The sequence below is a fragment of the Cololabis saira genome, chromosome 9 (assembly GCF_033807715.1).
Source record: "Cololabis saira isolate AMF1-May2022 chromosome 9, fColSai1.1, whole genome shotgun sequence".
Lineage (NCBI taxonomy): Eukaryota > Metazoa > Chordata > Actinopteri > Beloniformes > Belonidae > Cololabis > Cololabis saira.
The window spans coordinates 28,844,693-28,867,106 of record NC_084595.1 but is presented as its reverse complement, the minus strand read 5'-3'; the positions used below and the strand labels follow the sequence as shown (position 1 = coordinate 28,867,106).

General features: G+C 38.7%; 2 protein-coding genes across 5 annotated transcripts; one reads left to right on the top strand and one right to left on the bottom strand.

Annotated features, from left to right (window-relative positions):
* Positions 1-157: 157 nt before the first annotated feature.
* On the bottom strand, positions 158-20,984 carry tpcn1 (two pore segment channel 1). Of its 3 annotated transcripts, XM_061729096.1 has the most exons (27): positions 20,872-20,984; positions 16,858-16,950; positions 10,722-10,855; positions 10,327-10,503; positions 9,180-9,293; positions 8,815-8,945; positions 7,234-7,322; positions 7,058-7,092; positions 6,882-6,940; positions 6,612-6,711; positions 6,379-6,495; positions 6,166-6,290; positions 6,027-6,075; positions 5,860-5,923; positions 5,727-5,771; positions 5,581-5,637; positions 5,440-5,493; positions 3,956-4,028; positions 3,678-3,785; positions 3,414-3,575; positions 2,002-2,117; positions 1,815-1,861; positions 1,643-1,711; positions 1,244-1,340; positions 934-1,073; positions 767-847; positions 158-679 (listed from the first exon to the last, which is right to left on the bottom strand). In XM_061729096.1, the coding sequence occupies exons 1-27, from the start codon at positions 20,960-20,962 to the stop codon at positions 536-538; spliced, it is 2,571 nt and encodes an 856-aa protein (XP_061585080.1). In that variant the 5' UTR covers positions 20,963-20,984; the 3' UTR covers positions 158-535. The 3 variants fall into 3 exon arrangements, with proteins under 3 accessions (XP_061585080.1, XP_061585082.1, XP_061585081.1); XM_061729098.1 differs by lacking the exons at positions 16,858-16,950; positions 20,872-20,984 and adding an exon at positions 11,580-12,472; XM_061729097.1 differs by lacking the exons at positions 16,858-16,950; positions 20,872-20,984 and adding an exon at positions 10,959-11,335.
* Positions 17,382-21,661, top strand: iqcd (IQ motif containing D). Of its 2 annotated transcripts, none has more exons than XM_061729100.1 (5): positions 17,382-17,450; positions 19,372-19,987; positions 20,119-20,325; positions 20,471-20,542; positions 21,289-21,661. In XM_061729100.1, the coding sequence occupies exons 2-5, from the start codon at positions 19,379-19,381 to the stop codon at positions 21,574-21,576; spliced, it is 1,176 nt and encodes a 391-aa protein (XP_061585084.1). In that variant the 5' UTR covers positions 17,382-17,450; positions 19,372-19,378; the 3' UTR covers positions 21,577-21,661. The 2 variants fall into 2 exon arrangements, with proteins under 2 accessions (XP_061585084.1, XP_061585083.1); XM_061729099.1 differs by having other exon boundaries at positions 17,390-17,652.
* Positions 21,662-22,414: the final 753 nt, after the last annotated feature.

Sequence of the window (22,414 nt, the reverse complement as noted above, 5' to 3'; positions counted from 1 at the left end):
AATTCCTTACTAAGTCAAATACATTACATAATGAGAAGTTATATAAAATACTCTTGAGTTTAAGATTAAGACAAATTCTAAAACATAATTTGTTGGGTTGAGCTACACGGAGTGTGTGTATTATTCGGATATTTAAGAAAGGAAAAAAAAAAACAACTTAGACATGGTGCCTTTTAATACTGATCAGATAAGCCATTTAACGAAGGGATCAAGTTCGATTACTACATGATTTACACTAGGGCACATAAGCCCTGCAGCAGTATATGTACACAACAGATTGTGGAAGTGCAAGCTTTCTGGCAGCATTAACTTCAGTCTTTCAAAAGGCCAAACAAAGGGCAACGCTCAACGCTCCCATCTGGCTCCATGAAGAGTTGCCATTAACTCGTCTCATTCCCACATTAGTCGAAGTCCCACAGTTTCTGTTTTGTTTTTTTCCCTCCTCCTCTGACCGAGAGATACAGAATTGTAAAGTACTAGGGTTCCCTTGTCTTAGGATGAAGGTGACGTGTACGTACAGCCTGTAAACTGTACATTAGTTAATACTGTGATGTCCGGTCTGTGAGTTTAGCTGAGGCTCCGGGAGAGGAGATGGGTCCGATACAGGAGTACCCAGATTCAGTGCCAAGCTTTGGTCTGGTTCAGGCATATTTTCTTGTGAATATTCTGCATACCACTCCTGGAGAAATACAACAGAGTAACAGAAAAAGGTTACAACAGCCCAACGACAGTTGGGGTAATCTGCAACATTTCTTCAGTTTCTCACCTGAATCTCCTCCTCGTACATTTTCATGCTAAGGTCACTCTTGGTCCTTGACCTGCGACCTTGATACACCATGGATGAGTGCTGTGTACAGCAACCCGGGACAAGAAGTGAGTTAGAATAGTTTATGTGCAAAAGTGAGGAGAAATAACTCCAGTGTGCGTTCTCACCCCACTCCTGTCCATAGCCTTGAACACACCAGCTAGAGAGCTGAGGGACGAGAGTCCTGGACAAGTCTGTTTGTACAGCTCAAGAGTGGCCAGAGCTTCTTCTCGACTCACCTCTACTTCAAACACTATCCCATTTTCCTCTAGAATATTGAAAATCATAAAAAATTTAATTACTTTGCTAATCAACAGCAGCTCATTACCTTGAACAACTTGTCCAAAGATTTATAAATAAATGCTGAAAAGAAGATTAAAAGTTTTACACATGCATATTAACACTATTTTAAAGTGCCTAAATGCTACATATCCACACCCTCTGGATTATCCACTGGTTCTCGGTTCTTGCGACTGTAGTTCATTCGGAAGACAAACGCATCCAAAATAAAAGCCACAATGATGGTCATCACCACCTGAGGAGGACACATCAAATAAATAATTTACCTGCATTGTTTCACAGTCAAAATAAATCTTCTGAATATAGAACAAAGGCACAGTTAAAGGGAAGAACACAGAGAGCATCACAACCCTTTATGTGCTTATTAGTGTTATTGCAGAGACAAAGGAGTGCTTTTTTTTTTTTTTTTTTTACAAATAGTGCACTTGAATAATAAGAGCTGTCAGTAGAAAATACACTCTAAACTTTGTAGATAAGGTTATATAGTGCTGCATGAGTGTTGCCATTCAAACACACAAAAAAATGCTAAGGCCTCACCATGGTTACGATATAAAAAGTCATGAAGTATAGACGGCTCCAGTGACTTGTCATAGAGGTCACTCCTTCCTGTGTTAGAGGAAATCCAGCAGCAAACAGCAACACCCACTGATCAGTGACAAGACTGGAGAATAGTGACTTAGATTACCATGAGTGAATAACTTGAACTTACCATGGTGATGTACCAGTTGTTGACCACAGTCAGCTCAAACAGAGTCACTGAGGGTGAAATGAGAGGGAAAAAGTTAAATGTAACTACAGCCAAGAAAAGCACGAACACCACCTTCAAAAGCAAAACAAATAAAAAGAATCTATGAACACGAGCAATAACATGACTAAAAAATATTAATAGGAATTACCAAAGCTGCTAAGAATGTTGTTGAAGTTATTGAGGTAATAGTAGCCTTCTTCCAACACCGTTTTGTTGCCATAGGTGACATTGATCTGTCTATAGGAGTCTGCCACTGTGCTGGTGCTGAGAGGGAGGAAAGGAAATATATTAAGAACAACACATCCTGGTACACTGCCAAAGTCCAAAATCCCCACAATGTCCCCTGGCTGAAAGCAACCCATCGAAATTCACTGGCAGTCAATATAACTTATGAGGTTTTTGTTAATATACTAATTTTTCCAAACATTATCTACTGTAGTCTTTGATATTTTGTAGCTACTTAATGCCCAGATCACAAGTCAAGTTAATTACATAAAGTCCTTGCCACACCACATCACCAGTTATATAGAAAAGGTTGCATATATTGCGATGGAGGAACATCCATCCAGTCTGACTCCATTTAAGTGTGTGAATGATGCCTCCAAGTGGCCAGATGTGTTCAAATCCCAGCATCTGTAATCAACTTATTGAATATCCTGGTAATTCATTTCAGACCCAGTCATTTCACTAAAACATCACATTTGAACCAATCACATCTTTTTTTACTTAACTGTGATGAAGTGATTTTCATAAATAAATTCATAAAGGCCTCACAGCTACAAAGTCCTGGGTTCAATTCTCGCTGGGGCCACTGTAAGGCGTGTTTATTTCCCCATGACTTCAGCGCCCACACCCTGGGTGGGGTTGGAAAGGATCTTTCTGTGTGGAGTTTGCATGTTCTCCCCGTGTTCCCTTGGGTAGCTAATGTGAGCTACCCTCACAAAAACATGCACCAGTCCTGGGCTACACATGCCCCCTCTGGCCAGCCGGGGCGCCAGATGGGGTGGGGAGGATCCGGCCGGAATAACGTGATCCTTCCACGCACTACGTCCAGCCAGAGAAGCCCCACCCTGTCGGGTGAAAAGAAGCGGCTGCTCACTCCTCAAGTAAGGAGGAGACCTGAGCTCAGTGCCCAGGACTGACAGGGTGATAAAATGAGGAAAAACTGGGGATACAAATATTAAAAAAAAAACAAATGCATAAAGGCTGGTAGGGTCCCACAGTTTCCCACTAACACCCTCTCTCCAGATTACTTGAAGTTACAAACTTCCTTCAACTGTCCTTTTCTTTTCAAGGAAGTAACACCATGCAGTAGCTTTTAAAACACAATACTACTCTTGTTTCCAACTTTTCACCAATAATTAAGATGACTGGTTTTCACCCAAGGAGATGGACATTATATAAAATAGCTTTCTAGATAAGAAACCAACTTGTCCAAAAGGTGTGGCAGAATACAAAGAGTCCAGTCCAGCATATTCAAAGAAGCAAACATTTAGAGTCTTCAATAAAATGTAACTGGGTGCATGGTTTAAATCTCCAGAGGATCATTACATGACTCACTTGCAGCAGTTGGGAAAAATTACGTCTGCAAAGAACTCCATTCCAACGATGGCAAAAGAATAGTAGAAGATGATTAGTGTCAGCCCCAGACTTGCCATCCTGGGGAAGAGCTCAAACATGGTGTCCAATACGTTGCGATACCTCTGCTTTATCTTAAATAATCTGTGTGAAACAACAGGTGGAAGTGTGAGCAAAATATATACCATAATCACATCAAAACCACATCTCTGTGATGGGATCTTAAAAGTAAGAATGAAAGCCCACCGGAGCAACTGGAATGGTCTGAGAATTACAATGAAGTAGAAGGGCTCCATATTGAAGGCAAGAGCAATTAGGCCCAAGAAGGCGAACACCGTCACAGAGAAGTCAAATCTGCACACCCGAACACAAAAGGTTTACACCATGAGCACAAAACCAATTTTTCAGAACACGTTTCACAAGATTTTAGTAACTAGAAAAAGTTAAAATGCCTAGAAAAAGTTAAAATGCCATTTATTTCCATTATATTTCCATTCCAGAACCTAAAAGAGCCTTGTACTCACAGATTCCAGCCCGAGCTGAAATACGTCATTGGCCCCAAACCTGTTATTTTCAGCAGCACCTCTATACCATAAACTGGAAGAGGAAGGACAGAAGAAGTTAAGATTAATGCCAGTGGATGTAAAGTCATGCGGAAAACACAAGCCCCCTTTAATCTAGTTTTACTCATCAGATAGAACAGAATATAGAATATAGTTTAATGTCATTGTAAAATATGGCAGTACGGTGTAACGAGATGGCTTTGGCAGCTTTGCTCCAGAATTACTCTTAATAAAGAAAAAAAAAATCAGCTGGTCTTTATCAGTTTCTAAAATGAGGGAACTATAATTATAGATGAGCAAAACTACCAACCCATATTTCAGAGAGATGTTGTTTAACAAAAATCTAAGCCAATATGCAGAAACAAAAAAAATACTCTCATACATACTAAGTCCACCCCATTATACGATCATCTTAGGCGCACTAACCCATCGTGATTTTCTGTGTGATGTTCTTACTCTCTTACACTGTTGCAGAGAACTTTCTTGTTTATAACGTTCCTTTGATTACTTTGAGGTTTGGAGGCATTTGTTTAAACACAGTTCCCTGATGATCCCACCAAAGACGTTCATACTGTGGCTTAGACTTTGGGTGACTGCAACAACATATATTTTTTTCCCCTTTTTCTCGTTTTTCCAATGTTTTGGTTCATGTGCTCGAAATCTTTGTTCTGTTGCATGACACAGTGTAAGTTAAACTTCAACTGTCAAACAGAAGGGATCAAATTTGACTACAATAGTTTGGCTTACCAAGTTCATGGTTGACTCTGTCATGGCAGAGTTCCCAGGTTCCACGGCAGTAAAACTAGCCCAAATCATCATCACCATTGTGCTTGACAGTTGGCATGAGGTATTTGTGCTAAAAGCCAAAAATATTCCACTTTGGTCTTATCTGTTTCAAAAACGCAGTCCCAGGAACCTTTATGTTTCCAACTTTGCAAACCGAAACTCTGTTGCCATGTTCTTTAGAGATGTGAAGCTCTCTCACAGCCACCCTTTTTATTTGAATTTTGTACACAGTCTTTTTGGGACTTTGATGAACTTTAAACTTTTTCTATTATGAAAAAGTAGATTTTTCTACAGTTAAGGTCAACCACACTACCGGCTGAGAATCTCTGACACACAGAGTTGTCCTTTTTGTCTTTGTCTGGGTGCACCAGAGTATAAAAATGTCACTCATTGAGCCAGTCAGATTTACAGGGTACCGTGACATCACAGACCCAAAGCAACAGAGTAATATGCACCTTCCCCATCGTTAGTTCATCCCCTGAAACCAGCTACGAGGAACAAAGGTTGAATAAGGTTTACTCTGTTATTTTGATCAAAGCGTACGAAGCATACTGAAGCATTTACATGACAGTAAACATCTAAAATTATCTATGATCAGTTTCATGCCACATGAATGCTGCCATGCATTCATCTGTATGAGCGGGAAAATCTGTACTCACTCGTCAGGAACACAATGTAACTCCAGGGAACTAATTTGGACCAGGAGTAACCACCTGCCGGAGGAGAGGAGCGTAAGACACTGCATTTGCCATGTTAAACACCTTCTTTTACTTGTTTTTTTTCATAGGAAAAGAGTTTACTGTTCAATGTGTACGTCTCCACAAGGATCCATACGCCATTGATGGCCACCACCACATCTGCAGTCACAACAAAAGATTGAAAACGGTCTGTGATGAGTTTTCCTTTGGAGGACGACTTGAAGAATGAAAACGCATATTGTACTTACACATGGTATACTGGAACCCCTTGGACTTTACAAGCAGGTTAATGCCTATAAGAGAGGAGAACATTCATAACTAGGTGCTGAGACAGAAGAGTAATGAGTGCAGTGATAACAGGAAGAAAAATAGAGAACTTGCCTTTAAAAATGAGGAACGTTGTGTGTGGAAGATCATCAAACCAATGTTCTCCACTCCGCCGTGCCTAAACAACACACGCATTTGCAGTACGAGAATGTGACAATTAACCAGAGGGACATTAAACACAATTGGTTGTAACTACCCAACGCAAATGTCAAAGTAATTACCTTCCATTTTAGGCCAATGACCTCATAGAACTTATAAAAGTCCTGAAGACTGGAACAAACCAAAGTCTTGTTCAGTTGTATTGTATGAACATATAATAATAAATAAAAATAGAAAAAAGAAAGCATTGCAGAAAGTCACCTGAGCATAGGATCCCCTGACGTGTTAAGAGCTTTAAATGTTAGAAACCGGTCTCTTGCAGACATCCGTGGTCTGTAAAAACGCATCAGACCATCAAACTGTTTAAGAGACACACCCATCGGCCTCTGGAGGTTAAAACAGCAGGAATACATTCAAATATTAGACTGGTGCCATTACCCCCCCCCCAAAAAAGTCCCAAAAACAGACGCATACCTGTCGGCTAACCAACAGCTGGAAGGCGTGGTCGACAGCAGAGCGTTTGTGAAGCAAAAGAGATTTAAATTTCATCTTCTCGACACCGTTAAATGTATCGAACACCACAGCCAGAAGCTGGAGGGAAAGAGGAGACATAACTGTTCAGAATCAGTAATAAAAAAAATCACATTTGAAAAGAAAAAAAATAAAAATATATATATAGAAGTAGTGTGAACAAGACTATTTGATACCAGGTTCATGATGAAGTACAGCTCTATGGAGAGGTAAACAATGAAGAAAACACAAGACCAGCGATTCTTGGAGTATGCTGGCATCATTACATCAGGGAAACTACGAAACAATTAAGAATGAGAGAACGTGATACAAACAGAACAAAAAACAGCCCAAACATGCAAAGGAAGTAATTTATGATGAGCTCTAAAATAGGAACAACTGTCTGCACACCACGTTAGTAAAAATAAAAAAAAAACGAACAGTGCCATTTGTGCTGTTGGGCTTACTTTGCTGTGGTCAGCAGCACAAACAGGCTGACGAGGCTGTTCTCCAGAGTGTTGAAGTACTGTTGGGAGAAGATGAAGTTTAAGTCAGGAAACTGAATCTGACACGAAAAGAACCAAAATTGGCATATAGTGAGGAGGTTCCCAAATCTCCACATTTGGAGAACAAAACAACATACCGGGTCAGCTGTGTTTGTAGAGAAGAGGCAGAAACCTAATGGAAGATGAAAGGATGATTAATCAGAAACAAAAACCAAATTATCTGACAAGACATTCCTTCAAATAAAATAATTTTCTATTGTACGGGGCAGAAAAGAAACAACAGCATTTACATGCATTTAGTACACATTCTTACCCAAGATAGAAAATATAACCATGAAGAAAAGCAGCAGCAGGAGAATGTCAATGAAAGGCGGGAGGGACTGGAAGATCTGCCGCAAGTTTCTGTTTGGATGAAAGACATCGTTGTGTTTACCAACTGCTTTTTTGTAATTTACAAACCAATTCTAATTTTTTTATTCATATTCTCACTTATATGGGAAAGGTGAAGTGACTTTAGACCTACAAATGCCTAAAAAAAAAAAAAAAAAAATTATAATCTGAGTGAATTCTCCAACCTCCCCGACAGGTCAGGTATTTATAAAAAGGCCTAAAAAACACATCTCATGTAATATTGTATTGCTATTTAATATTTTATTGCTATGCTATGCAAATAGAAAAATCTCAATGTTTACATTCTCAGATTCAATTCTCCAAACACTCGACACTAAAAACTGAGTAACATTACCAAAACAAACTATTAACATACCACCATCAAACAAACAGACAAACCTTGTCTAGTGTTACTGTACCGGTTTTAACCTGTCTCACTCTGATGTGAGAGGTTTCTTAGGTTTGGTGCTAATTATAAACCCTGACCATGTGAATACTTAAGTTCCAAGACCAGCACACAGAGACACTACCGGTATTTTTAATGCCGATTTTCACCCATGAAATAAGTAGGTTTCTAGCATACTATAAAACATACAGTGGACATGTGACTCTATTACAAAATCTTTGCAGAGACTTTCTGATAGACGTTTTCAAGTAAACTGGCATTGTCAGCACAACACAACCTTCAACATTTTCATATGAAAAAAGCCACACTCATGATTATCCATGCATCATGCCACGTTTATCAGTGTCTTTTAGAGCTTTGCACAAATGGAAAGGGGTTTTTCTACTAGATGAGTGGTACTGCTTCAGAATTAACTGACTACAGGAGCATATCTAAACGCACATCAAATACTGAGTATGCACATGTAATCAGGAAGCACACTGCAGGTTTTTATAACATAATAGGAAAGGAGAAAAAAAGATTGAAAGAACCAATCAGGCAGCTAATGAAGGTATTGTCATCATTAATACAAAAGGGTTGATTTTACACTGTCTCTATATCTTCACCCTGGACTGATCTAAAAAAAACAAAAAAAGTTTTGAGTAGCTTTAAACTGTATTTGCATGTCAACGAAAGGCCAAAGTGCATGGAAAAAGATATTCTTTTGGGTTTTCTATTATACACTCCACTACAGTCCTTTATTGAATCAATAATTGCACATTTAGGTACATCCACACCCTAGGGTGAAAGACACCACCACCTTCAGTGTAGGACTGTCTCCTCAGACACCAAAATTAAAACTTAATAAAACTAAAAAATGCAAGGAGATTTACCTGGCACCATTACTTGTCATTAAGTGGAAATAACTGGGCCTTTATTTCCATAAAGAAGTATTCCACAAAAGGTTTTAAAAGTTAAGAGTGGGTACTACAGTTTCTCTGTTTGCTAGAGTTTTAAAAAGAAACCCAAATATATTCACTAAGAATTTGCAGTTACTAGCCTTGACTTTGAAGAGGGGTATCCAAATCTGTGTGTGTTTATGTTTTGATTGTTGGGTACCTGCGCACAGCACCGCAGTATCTACAGTCCACCAGGAATATGGGCCTGAGAGCTCTGGTCACTCGCACATGGGACGTTTGTCTAACCAGAACCACTATGGCCTCCACAAACTGTAGCTTCAACACGCACGTCTGTACAGGGAGAAGAAACAACATGAGCAATGTACAGCAACCAAAGCTTAATCCCAAAAAAATGACATGATGCATGCAGACAGCTTTCCTACACTACACCAGATGGTGCAACAGAAAGCCCCCTGCAAGCGTTGAGTTTCCTGTTGCACAAATCCAGAAAGGAACAGGATTCCTATAAAGCTGCTGTAAAATGATTCTTATAGCACCAGAAGGCATCCAACATGTGTCACCTACCTTCACCATGGTCCTCTTGTGTCGTATAAAAGTGTGGAAGCCTAACCAGCGCAATTTCATGCATAGCTCAAATGCCACCATAACCAAAGCCAGCAGCTCCAAGGTGGCATGAACCTGCATAGATGTCAAATAAAAAGGAGGATTTAACACCAAACAGTCCTTCTTGGCTATACACTAAGGATGGTTGGTAAATCCAGTTTGTCTTACTGTTGTACCAGCTTCAAAACTGAAGTAACCTACAGAATAAACAAAAACTTTCATCTTTGATCTGTTGGAGATTGCACATTTTTGATTTTGTCTGATCTTATTTCTAAATGTACTTGATTTGTAATTTTTTTTAAATTCATTTGACATATAGCGCTCTAATGACTATGAAAAGCTTTAATGTCCCCGAAGGGCAATTTGGTTTGCAACCACAGGACAACATACATATATATCCCACTTCAAACACACAATACAATAAATAAATAAATATAATAAAAACAGTCAACACATCACATTGTTCCCCCTATATGCTGTTTAAAAACTTTACCGCAGATGGGATAAATGACCTGAGGTACCTGTTTGTATCTGTAATCTACTGTATTTTAAATTATTTTTATCGATTACGCTCTTTTAATTGTGGTTCTTTTTAACTCTGGTTTATCGTGTCTTCATTTATTTGTTTTAGTTGGCTCCATTGTAAATAAACAATCCATTTTTCAATGTGCTCTGGAAATAAAATTGAAAAATGTGACATTTCCACAATGTGTCAACTTATTTTTGCAAATTCCAGGAAACTGAAATCAAAACAGTATTGTGTGCATACATGTGTTTGGATTATTTTAACCATGCTGATCAGAGGGAAGTGGTGGGACCAAGTCTCACCCTCTTCAGCAGACATGCATGAATGTGTGTAGTTTTTGACTGTGTTTTAGCCCGCAGTGTGAACTCTTTTGAAACTCTGACACCTTTACTGGGCTCCTTTTCTTGACTCACAAATTTAACCCACTTGAAAGGCCCCTGCAGCCACCGATTTTGCCACAGATTTTCAGATTAAACTTGCAAACACTTTTGTCATATTGTTTTAAAAGCGAGAAGAAATCAGTCCAATCAAGTCAACAGAATCCACGACTGTAGTTTTTTCTGATTGTATAAGCTAACTTACATAGACATCCAGACGCAGCGAGGGTACAGCGGGAGCCTCGCACAGTGACAGCATCATCAGCAGCAGGCCTGTCAGCAGCTCCATCATGTAGAATAGGTGGTTATGGGCAAACAGGTACGCTGCCAGCGCTTTGGGGTTTCGAGGATGGGAGAAGAACTTATCATTGTTCTCTCCTTCCTGCAAATTAAATGAAGAACGTACACTTATCTGTTCAATCTGTTCTGGTCAATCCATAATTCACATAATATGAACAAATCCATATTTTGAGTGCCCACAGAATCACAAAGTTTAAGCATTTACAAGTTAACTGTTAAAGGTATTATAAACACATGACATGACAATGCAAAAGTGCGTCCACCAATGAGAGAATAGCACAACCCTCTGCTTATGAATACCTGCAGGTAGATGGCTGCCTCTTGGTAGTTCATCTCCCAGCTTTGCTTCAATGATGCATTTTGAGTTCTGTTGTTTTGTGGCCCAGGTGTTGAGACCACTGTACTGTTGACTATGTCATAATTGCCCCCTCCATCTGGAAGAAAACATTAATCCGTCAGTGTGTTGACACTGTCTTCATATATGCATAAAACACTCTCTATAACACACAAACTGTACAGACAGGGGTATGTGCCTACCAATAAAAGCTAGCTCTAACTGTAAGGCATAGGAAGAAAGCACAACTGGACTCTCATTACAGGATCCATCGTCATGGAAACCAGCTGTCTGTCCATATAAGGACTCCATTGTTCATTTCTGATTTGTCTGTGAGCCTCAGTCGGTGAATGTGTTAAGGTCCCTGGTGTCCACACCACCCCAAATGTGTGTGTCATTCACAGAAAGCGAGTCTTGTTTTCGCATCTGGACACATCTGGAAATAAGGATGAGCTAAAATTCCACTCAGGCCTGATGCAAATGCCAGAAACAGAGTCATGAGTGAAGTCCAAATAGGAGCCTCACAGATCCAGAAATATCCGAGTGGTCACAAGTCTGGAGACATAACTTCATGGAAAACAATCAACAATGCCTATGACGTGCAGTAGTTTTTTGAAAACCTCTCTTTGAAGAGAAGTATTGCCATCAGCATTCGCAAAAGGACATGTTTAACACTTTTACAATGATATAAGCTTCAAAATGAGTTTGAACTTCGAACCCAGTTCAGAATGCCAGTCATAAAGAGTTATTTTTTGACTGATGTCACATTGTCTATTTCATTTCCCTACTGTCGCAGACAAGTTACGGACCCAAGGCAGACATACCACAAGAGGAATTGATCTTCAGTTACAAAGCAGAGATAAAAGAAACTAACATCAAAAGACACGAATGAAAAAAATAAAATTTGGTTGCGTCTCTTTTAAATAACATAAGAGTTCTCAAGTATTCTCTTATGACAAGCTTGTTTTGTCTTCATGAATTAATCAGTTTGTGTCTTGAATATGGAGTCCCATCATTTGTCTCGCTGCAGCTGTTTTACTCCTGTGCAAGTCCATCTGGTTGCTCATCCCACGCACACATGGAGCTGACGTCTTTCTGCCTCAGGCAGACTCAAACAAGGAATCAAACATTATGTCAGCTATACGAGTCACAGAAATGCAGTCAAAGATGTTTGCTGTCCACAGTGTCGGCAGGATATTGAGCTCAAGAGGAAAGATCAAATTCACTTCCAGCGGCTGCTAACCTGTTGTCCTGACAGGAGTGCACCCTACATCTGCTGTTTGCCATTCAAACTGCCCATTTGTTTCAGAACAATAACGCGTTGGAGCTCCCAGTCAATAACAGTGTGAGGTCAGGCTCACAGAGAAACAAACAGACTTCACAGTCACGACCATTTCTCGCAGTAAAAGAAAAAAAAAAAAAACCCTACATCCTCTTTTATGATCATCAGCAATAAAGTCAAACTCCACACTTCTATCCAGGCAGGTGATCCGTCTCTCAGGTTATACAACCGTGTCTTCTCTCTCAGTCTCCAGACTCTTTCTGTTTCAGCAGCAATCAGCAACAACAGCGTGACAATCCCCACTTGTACACCACTCCCAGATATCCTGAGGAAAAAAAAATGTTCCTCTCCTCTTCCTGTTCACCCTCAGAGTCAGAGAAAATGATCCAGTGAGCTCATGCACACACAGACACACTTACACTCAGGTCACAGACACTCACAAACACAACACACACATGCTGCCTGTGAGCGCCAGGGAGGGGCTGAGGGGTACACTGTCTGCTGAGCCAGCAGTTTCTGAGATGAGTTATTTTGTAGCTTATACGTGAGCAAAACAAAGGCAACAGGACCACTATGTTGAGTGGATACATGGATTCCCATACATACTATGCACGGACACAAACACATGCACATGTGATCTTTGACCATGGTATCCAACACATTTTGAAAGTCTGATCGCTTGGATTTGCACCATTTCTACAGCTGACTGTCAACATTTGATGGCTTTGGACTACAGCAGAGATATTTTGGTAAGTGAGTGAAGATTTATTCAATCTTACAAAAAATTACTGCTATAATTACATATATAATCCAGAAGTAGTCAGAATGTTTACTTCAGCAAAATTAGTCATATCATCTGTGAAATGCACAATGGTTGAATAAAAATCCTGAATTCAAAACATCACTCAAGTGAAATGATGTGAAGATTATCAATAAAGTTTACTTACTGCCTTAAAAGTAAAAATATAACTTAGCATGCAGGAAAACATGTTAATTCTGAGTTTTACCAGCATATACGATGTTCCTGAATTAATATTACAACAGCATTATCTTAAAAGAAAAGTTATGTTTTAAGTTTTCAGTCCATTGTGGAACAATTAATTTAAAATAAAATGTTAATGTATGTTTCAAAAGACAAAAGGTGTAAAAAAAAAAGTGCATTCTCAAAAGTAATTAGGAACTTGGGTATGGCTGTAGCTTAGGAGGCAGAGCAGAATCCCAGAACTCCACATTGCTCTTTATGTGAGAGCTTTCAATTAGTTTTTTAACGAATATCAATACTAGTATAGGCTGCAGGCGTTGTACTATACTAGCTGTGTTGTTCATCTCTGGAAATGTTTGCTCAAAAGTATAGGACGAAGTTTATTGACTAAAACATTTTGGTTGTTGTTATTCCATTGAGTAGTTTTTCTGTTTGTTTTTTGCCCATGTTAATATTTGCTGTTATGTACTCACTAAGAAAAACTTCCACAATGTGCATGCCAACAACTGCATTATCATGATATACATCCTGATGGTGCTTTGATGCACTCTGATTGGTCAAAAAAAAAGAAATCTGGAAATCACTGTATAAATTCTGTCCATTCGGCTGACAAATGCAATGGCGGGGGGGGGGGTCTGGTGTATTTTACCTTTGAGATGTATTAGAGTACAGAAGTGAGGTAAAACAAAATGGGATCGCTATCAAACACTGACATTTATATGAAAATCTATTATTGTCCATTGACAATTTGTCCAAAACCTTTGCCAAATCTTTATAAAAGTTTTGACCTAACATAAGGTCACACTATAGATCTCCAAATTATCTTGATCTCAAAACTGACCTCAACACATCAGTGATACTGAGCCTGACCTACAAACACCTGTTAGGCTGCAGTCTCGGGATTAACCCTTTATGAAACAGGGATTTCTGTTTCCCAGTTAGCCAGGATGAGCTCTCACAAAACAAAACATGGCATATCTTATGCCCTTACGTAGTCCATGGGCCAGACCAGATATCAGTACCACTCAAGGTGACAAAACTTGCTTAGAATTTTTGAAAATATCCATGTCTGTAGATGATATTTTGGTATGATAACCCTTCCTGAGTGGCAGCTGTATCATAGTTACCAGCTCATGAAATCACCCACCCCCTTCAGAAGATTACACTATAGATGCTGGTGCATATCCTGGTTTAGATTCAGCATTCATTCAAGGTAAGATGTGAATCTTTCTGACCAACATAGAGGTCACTGCAGCTCTTTAAACTATAAACAACACACATTTTTTACAGCATTTTCGCCTAAATGATATACTATCTTTTATCCCTGTGTCATCTAGGAACAACAGAGACACAACATACAAAAACTGGAATACTCACAGGACCATAAGGATTCAGGAAATGTATAATATACCCCATACTATATCATTGTTGCAGGTCATTGTGAGACTTAAACTAGAAGAGCCTCATTAGGCTCCTATGAAACTATAACAGCCACTAATGTCACAAACTGGTCTTTATCATGCAAATACAGGACATAAAGGAACCACAATGAGATAAGGAACCAGCTTAGTTTTATAAACATTATATTGTAAAATATAATTAACATCGTTATTAATGGGAATATGTCAAGATCTGATTATAGTTGGGTTATCAAGTTCTGTGTGTACTTAACCCTTGTGCTGTCTTCGGGTCAAAATGACCTAATTCTCCTTCCTTCTTCCCTTCCTCTTTTCTCCCTTCCATCCTTCCTTCCTTCCCCCTTCCTTCCTTCCTTCCTTCCTCCTTTTCTTCTCCCTTCCTTCTTTCTTCCCTTCCTTCCTTCTTCCCTTCCTTCCTTCCTTCCTTCTTTTCATTCCTCCTTCCTTCCTTCTTTCCTCCCTTCTTCTCTTCCTCCTTCCTTGACCCGAAGACAGCACAAGGGTTAAGATAGTGTTAAGAAGGTTAACCAAGTACAGAATCATCACATAATGTCTCTCAAACTATGATACAGCTGCCACTCAGGAAGGGTTCATACCAAAATATCATCTACAGACATGGATATTTTCAAAAATCATGAGCAAGTTTTGTCACCTTGAGTGGTACTGACCAGTGAAATGTTCTGGCCCGTCGACTATACGGTAGTCGGATATAGTTTGCTCCAGTGGCGATTTTGGGGGGTGGCCTGGGCCACCCCTGAAATCTCATTGGCCACCCTGTGGCCACCCCAGACCTGATTGGTAGTTCATGAAGTTCATCAACACAATAACCTAGTTTTTTTTCTTCTCCTCCTTCCCAAACAAGAGGACACACCTGTCAATCAATGATGACAGCTCAGGTGATTTGTTGATTTAGAGTGGAGTTACAGTTTAAGAAAACTCAAATATCCTATCTCAAAAAATTTGAATATTCTGGGAATATTAATCTTAAACTGTAAGCCATAATCAGCAATATTAAAATAATGAAAGGCTTGCAATATTTCAGTTGATTTTTAATGAATCCAGAATGTATGACATTTTTTTTTTTTTTTTTTTTTTTTTTTTTTTTAAATTGCATTACAGAAAATAAAGAACTTTATCACAATATTCTAATTTTCTGAGACAGTCCTGTACATTATACCTGATATTATCGGCAGATTGATTTTTTTGAGGACTTTAATGTTCTACAATGAGAATGGCTCTGAAAATGTGTAACTACCATAATAGGTTGAAATGGAAGAGGAATAGAAAACTGTCAAATGTCAAAAGAAAAGTCTGACAATTCAATGAATGCTAACATGAGTTCTAGAATTCAATTATTATACATATGTGTAGATGTTGATGCAAAGCAATGTGATATTTACACATTTTGATCACATGCAGTGGTGGACAGTAACGGAGTAAATTTACTTGAGTACTGTACTTAAGTACATATCCAGAGGATTTGTACTTTACTTGAGTATTAGATTTCTTTGGTACTTATTACTCTTACTTGAATACATTTCCAAGACAAATATTTTTACTTTTACTCAAGTAAATTTCTAGGAAGGCTGAAAAGTACTCGTTACTTTCTCTTTTTTCTTCTTCCCTAAAATCCTATTGGACACAAGCTGTTTTTGTCAAAGGAGGAGACCTATCACAGTGCACGCACTCCACTGGGATGTACGTAAAGCGGAAATACGTCAAGCCTCCTCAAAACGATACCGCCAAAGTAGCCTGTGTTTGTCAAGACAGAGCCGCAACAAGTCAAGACAACAATGGCTACGCCTGCGTCAGGAGAAGAAAGACAATCCGCTGAGTCGTCTGAGTCTGATAATGAGCCGGACTCGGAGCAGGGACTTTCACAAAATCCTTGGCCGTATCTTAACTCAATGTTTGAGTTCGACCGAGTAAAAAACGAGGTCACAGACAAACCACAGACAAAATAAAAAAAATTTAATTAAATTAAAATTTAAAAATATACTAATTTACTGATGTGGAAAATAAGAAATGTACTCTTACTCTTACTTTTACTTAAAGTAAATTTAAAAGCATTTACTTTTGGATACTTAAGTACCTTTAAAAGCAAGTACTTTGCTACTCTTACTCGAGTAATATTTTGACTGAGCTACTTTTACTTGTAACGGAGTAAATTTTGACCAGTAGTATTTTCTTACTCAAGTACTGGGGTCGAGTACTCTGTCCACCTCTGATCACATGCCATTCATAAAGGTTCTCCCGGTATGGCCACCCTAGTAAAAATGTCCTGGATACGCCACTGGTTTGCTCCACGATACTAAAGGCTGATTTATGGTTCCGCGTTACACCGACGCACACCTACGCCGTAGACTACGCCGTCGATTTAACGCGGAACCATAAATCCGGCTTAAAAGGCGGAAACTTACTTTCGTCTCCCCTCTCGGGTTCCTCGCTGAGCAGACCGCTGTTTGCTTCGTCCCAGGTTAAGATGAGAGGCACGTCGTCGTCTGACTCCATGCCTGCAGATAAACAGGCTTGCAGCACTTCAGTGCGAGTTACTCTAATAAACTTAACAGCGGGCTAGACAATTGCCCGGTCTGTCCTGCGCATCTTTATTTCAGAGACGACACAAGGTTTAACTGCAGTTAGCAAACAAACCAACAACTCTACGCAGTTTTTAGACGACAGTAGACTACAAATATCTCTATTCAAATGATACAATATTAGCACAGTCCGAGCTGTATTGGGTGTACAAGGAGCGGGTTGTTGGTCGAGCTGATCTTTGTCTTGGCACGCATGACATCTGATTTAAGGGAAGCCTTGTAACTCTGTCCGTCTGTGTCCATCCCCACAGCCACGTCTCCCGGAAACATTTAACCTTCAAGCAGGCACGCGTTTGTGTATCTTCTGTAATCCATACAGTCAGCTGTGTAATGCATCAAAGTGCGACGATGGTGCGAAAGGTCTGCAGACAGATCAACAAACTTTCACGACACTGAACCAGTTGACGGCAGACGGGGTGTGTTTGTTGCTTAATTTCAAAATAAAAGTCAGATGTTTTTGTGTGTGTGTGTGTGTGTGTGTGTGTGTGTGTGTGTGTGTGTGTGTGTGTGTGTGTGTGTGTGTGTGTGTGTGTGTGTGTGTGTGTGTGTGTGTGTGTTCTTCTCAGGGTATCTTAGCAACCGTAAACTAACAGCGAGCTGCTTGAGGCGAGTCAACAGGTAAGTGGAGTCGCTTAATTTTAAACTAAACTAATATAGGTTAGTTTTACTCTTAAAAAGATAACAAAAAACAGTTTTTTATCAAGCTCGAATAATACGAAGGTAACTGTGGTTGTGTAAGTCCCTGGATGACTGCCAGTGGCAGTCAGGAGGAGACAGACTTTATCAGTGCGTCTTGTTTGCCAAGCTCGCAACGGCAGCTTTAAGCAGCTTTAAAACCACTAGTGATACAATATAAATAATTCAATACTACAAGGAAAATGAAAAATTATAAACACAAAATAGGAACTTAAAAAAGCATCGTATTTAACACAGCAGTCTTTCAAAACTGTTTAAAACAGACTGTTTTTGTTTGGAGCTCTAGTACAATTTTTGTTGTTGTCATAGAAACCACTTCCCCTTTACACAGAAACTCAAAATAACAGTGTTGTAGTAAAGTAAAAGCTAAAAGAAGCATTTAGAATTAGTATTTTTTTTTGCACACAATACATGTTATAAAAGAAAAGGGCAACATCCTATATGTGTGATATCAAACTTTGAAATGACTCAGGCAGCAGTGCAAACACAGCTGTAAAGACTATGCATTTTTTTCATTTCTTACAGTATCAATTTTTCTCATTTTTGTGATAGCCAGTGAAAACAGTCTTTTTTTCTCCCAGACATTCAGTATATTTGTCCATCTGAACTACATAGTCATTTCTGTAAATTTGTTAAGTCTTGAGTGTGTTATTGTTAAGTCTTGAGTCAATTGGTTTGATGCTTTTAAAATACCGCTGAAGACATTTTTACAGTATTTAAACAAGCTTTTAGTTGTATGGGCAACTAAAAGCTTTCAATTTTTTTTTTTTTTTGTATACAAAAGTACTATAAAGTACTATAAAGATTGATTGATTGATATCAGTTTTAAGAAAACTATACACATAATTTAATTGTGAGCAAAAATCTGACTTTCTATGCATTATTTTTTTTTTTTTGCAACGACATGAGAGGTCTTTTGCATTATTTAAAAAAAAAAACAAATGATTTATTCATAGTCCCCCAAAACAGACATTTTTATTGCTGTTTGAGAAGACACTCAAAATAATACTATCAGAACCCTGTCAGTCCCAGAACTTCTGAGTCTTGCTTAAAGTATCGGTACATATTTTTTTCAGACAAATTTAAAGGAAAATCCAAACTTTCCTATAGCATAAGATATATATTTTTTCAATGAGGACTGTGGGTGATTTTTGAACAGAATCCAGAATATCTCTAATGTCAGAATAATTTAACATTCCTTTAGAACTTTGTCACCCTTGCCGAGATCATCATGTGAACCTGATAAAGCCTTTAATAACACAACTTTAGTGAGAGGCATCCCTGTTGAGGAACACTTTATGATGCATTTTATATTTATGGCATCTGTCCAGTGTGTAACCCACTTTTTACCCCATGACAGCTAGTAAATAATCTTGTCCAATTGAGGCCCTAAAGAAGGTGTAGAAAGTTAAAGTTACACTTTACCAAATCTAAGATGTCTTATAAAATGCACACTCTGTATTATATATAATTAGACTAAAGTAAAAAGACTAAAGTTTCAACAAAAGCTGTTACACAGACCTAAATTACTGGCATAAGCATAAATACAGATATGGGTATAAAAAAAGTTAATATGGATTAATCATTCTCTTTTTCCCCAATTTATGATTTCACACTTTTTTATGCTTTTCTCCTATCCAGTGACACTATGGCTGCAAAGAGTTTGGCAGTGATGCCCAAGACTCAGCCAGAAGATGTTTTGTTACAGAAGAAGCTGCTCCCTGTTGAGATTCGACTTATGTATAACATTATAGAAACCTGCATCAGTGAAGTTGAGATAGCAGCATCTCTGCCTGGCATCATCCAGTTTTACAAAATGTCAGGTGTTGTAGAGGAAGACTTGAGTAAAGCTATCCAAGCACATCAAATATTAGAGGAAAGAGCTGAAAAGCTAAATGATTGTATGCCAGAGCCTGATGGAAAACTAAAGGGAGAAGATGAAGAAGCCAGGAGGAGAGAGATGGCTAAGCTTGGGAGAGACATAAAAAACTCTGTTAGAGATGTGCTGAGGGCTTTTAAGAAGCACCCAAATGCTTTTTTTGCCATAAAAACAGAGCAAGCTTTGGAACTAGGGGAGAGTGAGCAAATGTTAATCAAAGGGCTTAAGCTGATTCAGAGTAATGTGGTTGAACAGTTTCTGCCCAATCAGGAGAGAAACCTCTCCAAGCAGACATTGGCATCCCCTGAAGAAAATCTGGAATGCTTGATTGAGGAGGAAAAACAGCTAGATGCCAAATTGAAGAAACTGGATGAGCAGGTTAGGTCTCAACCTATTTGTTGAAAATCAACCTGCCACAAAAATGTAGTTTGGTGCAGCTAAAGAGGGGACCCTCTGTTCTTGACAATCCCCCTGATCTCACCTGTCTTGGCTTTCTCCTAATATTGCAGATGTCTAAGTTTGATGGTAAGATAAAGAATATGCAGAGTTATTTGGAGCAGGACCTTTTTCCAGAAAGAGACGGGGCTTCTCTACCATGCAAACAAGAGCAGCCAAATGAGATGCCAAGCGAGTTACAACAAGAGATGGATCAACTCACCATTCAGCTCCACAACCAAAGGCTTGAAAATGGAGAGATACGGAGAACTTTGCGAAAGGTATGTTTAATAAATAAATAAATGAATAAAATTAACAGATACATTTCCATACATTTTGTTGTTGTTTTTCATATTTATAACCATATTTATAAAAGGCAATTTTGACCTCATGTTTTTGTTTTGTTTGTTTTTTTTTCCTTGACAGAAAAATGAAATGTTGGTGATGGAAACAAAAAATGTACTGTCACATTTTGATGAGAAAATGGCAGAAATGCAGGTATAAATTTGTCACCATCCATCCATCCATTCATCCATCCATTTTTTACACCCACCTTATCTGCCACCACTGGCTAGAAATACTTTGGTATGAGCTTAACACTGAGGCTTTTATTCAGTAACCAATGGGGTTCAGTCAGCGCAACATGCAGATAGTGTTAATATTGTCAGTCTCTGCTTTGGAAATTTGAAGTCACAACTTTCTTCCTTCAAAGGTTCATTTTTGAAATGTTAATTTGTTGTCAAAATATTGGAGGAGGCAGAACGAAATCTACAGGATAAGCGTGTACTCAAAACATGTTCTAGCTGTTCCATTCTGTTGCACCTCACCTGAGTAGTTGCAGCTTGCCAAGCAGACTGGAATCTGTCGCTCATTTTGAAAAGGCACATTTTTTTTGCCTGATGAGCTGTGGTCACACATGGCTGGTCTGTCAATGCTTGATCTGTCCTGGCAGTGGTGTGTCTGTGCTTCTGCTGCACCGTCATGGGATGTGTTTTTCTGCATTTAGCTTTAGCATTGTGACAACATATGAAGAGGTTTTCATTTTGTAGTCCTTGAAAAAGTTATTCACTATTCATGAGAGATCAAAGAATTTGCAATCTTAGTTAATGCATCAGAGCGTCTTCACTCAGGATAAGTAAATTTGAAGCATACACATAGTAGCTACGTATTACATGTGTGTTTGTTCATTATTCACCTCCTTTTCTCTTCTCGATTCTTATAACTGTTGCCATTGCCTGTTTTAGACCCAACTTGAGCAGACTAAAATCGCTTATGAAAAGGAAGTGGAGGAGCTGAGAGAAATGGAGAAACCATTCATTGCCCTAGAAGTGGAGCATAACCAGATCCTGGAGAAACGGCGGCTGGCAGAAGAGAGGAGAGTGCAGGAGAAGAAGGACCTGGAGTTAAAGACCAAAGCTGCCATTACCATTCAAGCCTGGTGGAGAGGCACACGTTTTCGCAAGGCCTTAAAAAACCAAGGTAAAACCAAGAAGACCAAAAAGGCAAGAAGCAAAAGCAAGAAGCGCAAATAAGCATGATGAAACATATCTGTAGTTTATCTGTAAAGCATCTATGCTTTGTACTTGCGCAGTATATGTATTTTGTGTGTGTTTATAAAAGAGCTTGTTCAATATTGATTTAGTGTTTGTTTTTCAATAAAGTTTTTTTTGTGAAATTTTTATCATAGCTTGTCTCCACTTTCTAACTGAAAACAGAATTGGCTCATTAGTTGATGGTGTGAAGGAGTTGTTTTGTTTAATGACCACAAGGAGGCAATGCAGGCCCCTTTGTTCAAAATCCTATTTGTTGTTTCTTTCTTCCCCCTTTTTATTTATTTTCATTTTATTGTTGAGAAATTATATGGTCAAAGTTTTTTGTTTTTATTAGCTTGCATACCGTTTAAAGCACACTCACAGCGTTCAGAGAATTGTCAGTGATGCAGTTGAGGTTAAGTGAGGGTCACACTCAATAAGAGTTGGTTTATTCCTGGCAAGCAGTGCACCATATTAGGGCTCAAATATTAATCTGGGTTAGTCACATGGGAATTTAGTCTTAATATATTTATGGTAGGTATTATCCCAAGGGACAAAACAAATCATTGACAGGATAATATGAATAAATATGTTGTCACGGAAATGTATGCAGTAACATCTGATTATAGTTTAAGCACAACGGATTAGAAATAAAACATACAAGAGAGGCTTTCAGAAGTACAGCAATCTATGGATACTTGATCTCAAAATACAATTGCAAAAAATTTCAGACTATTATATGTGGTTCATTATATTGTTAAATTAAGATTGGTAGATTTCTCTGTATTGAAGGGACAAGGCTGAAAACTACCACTTAATGGCCGCAGTCTTTGGGCTT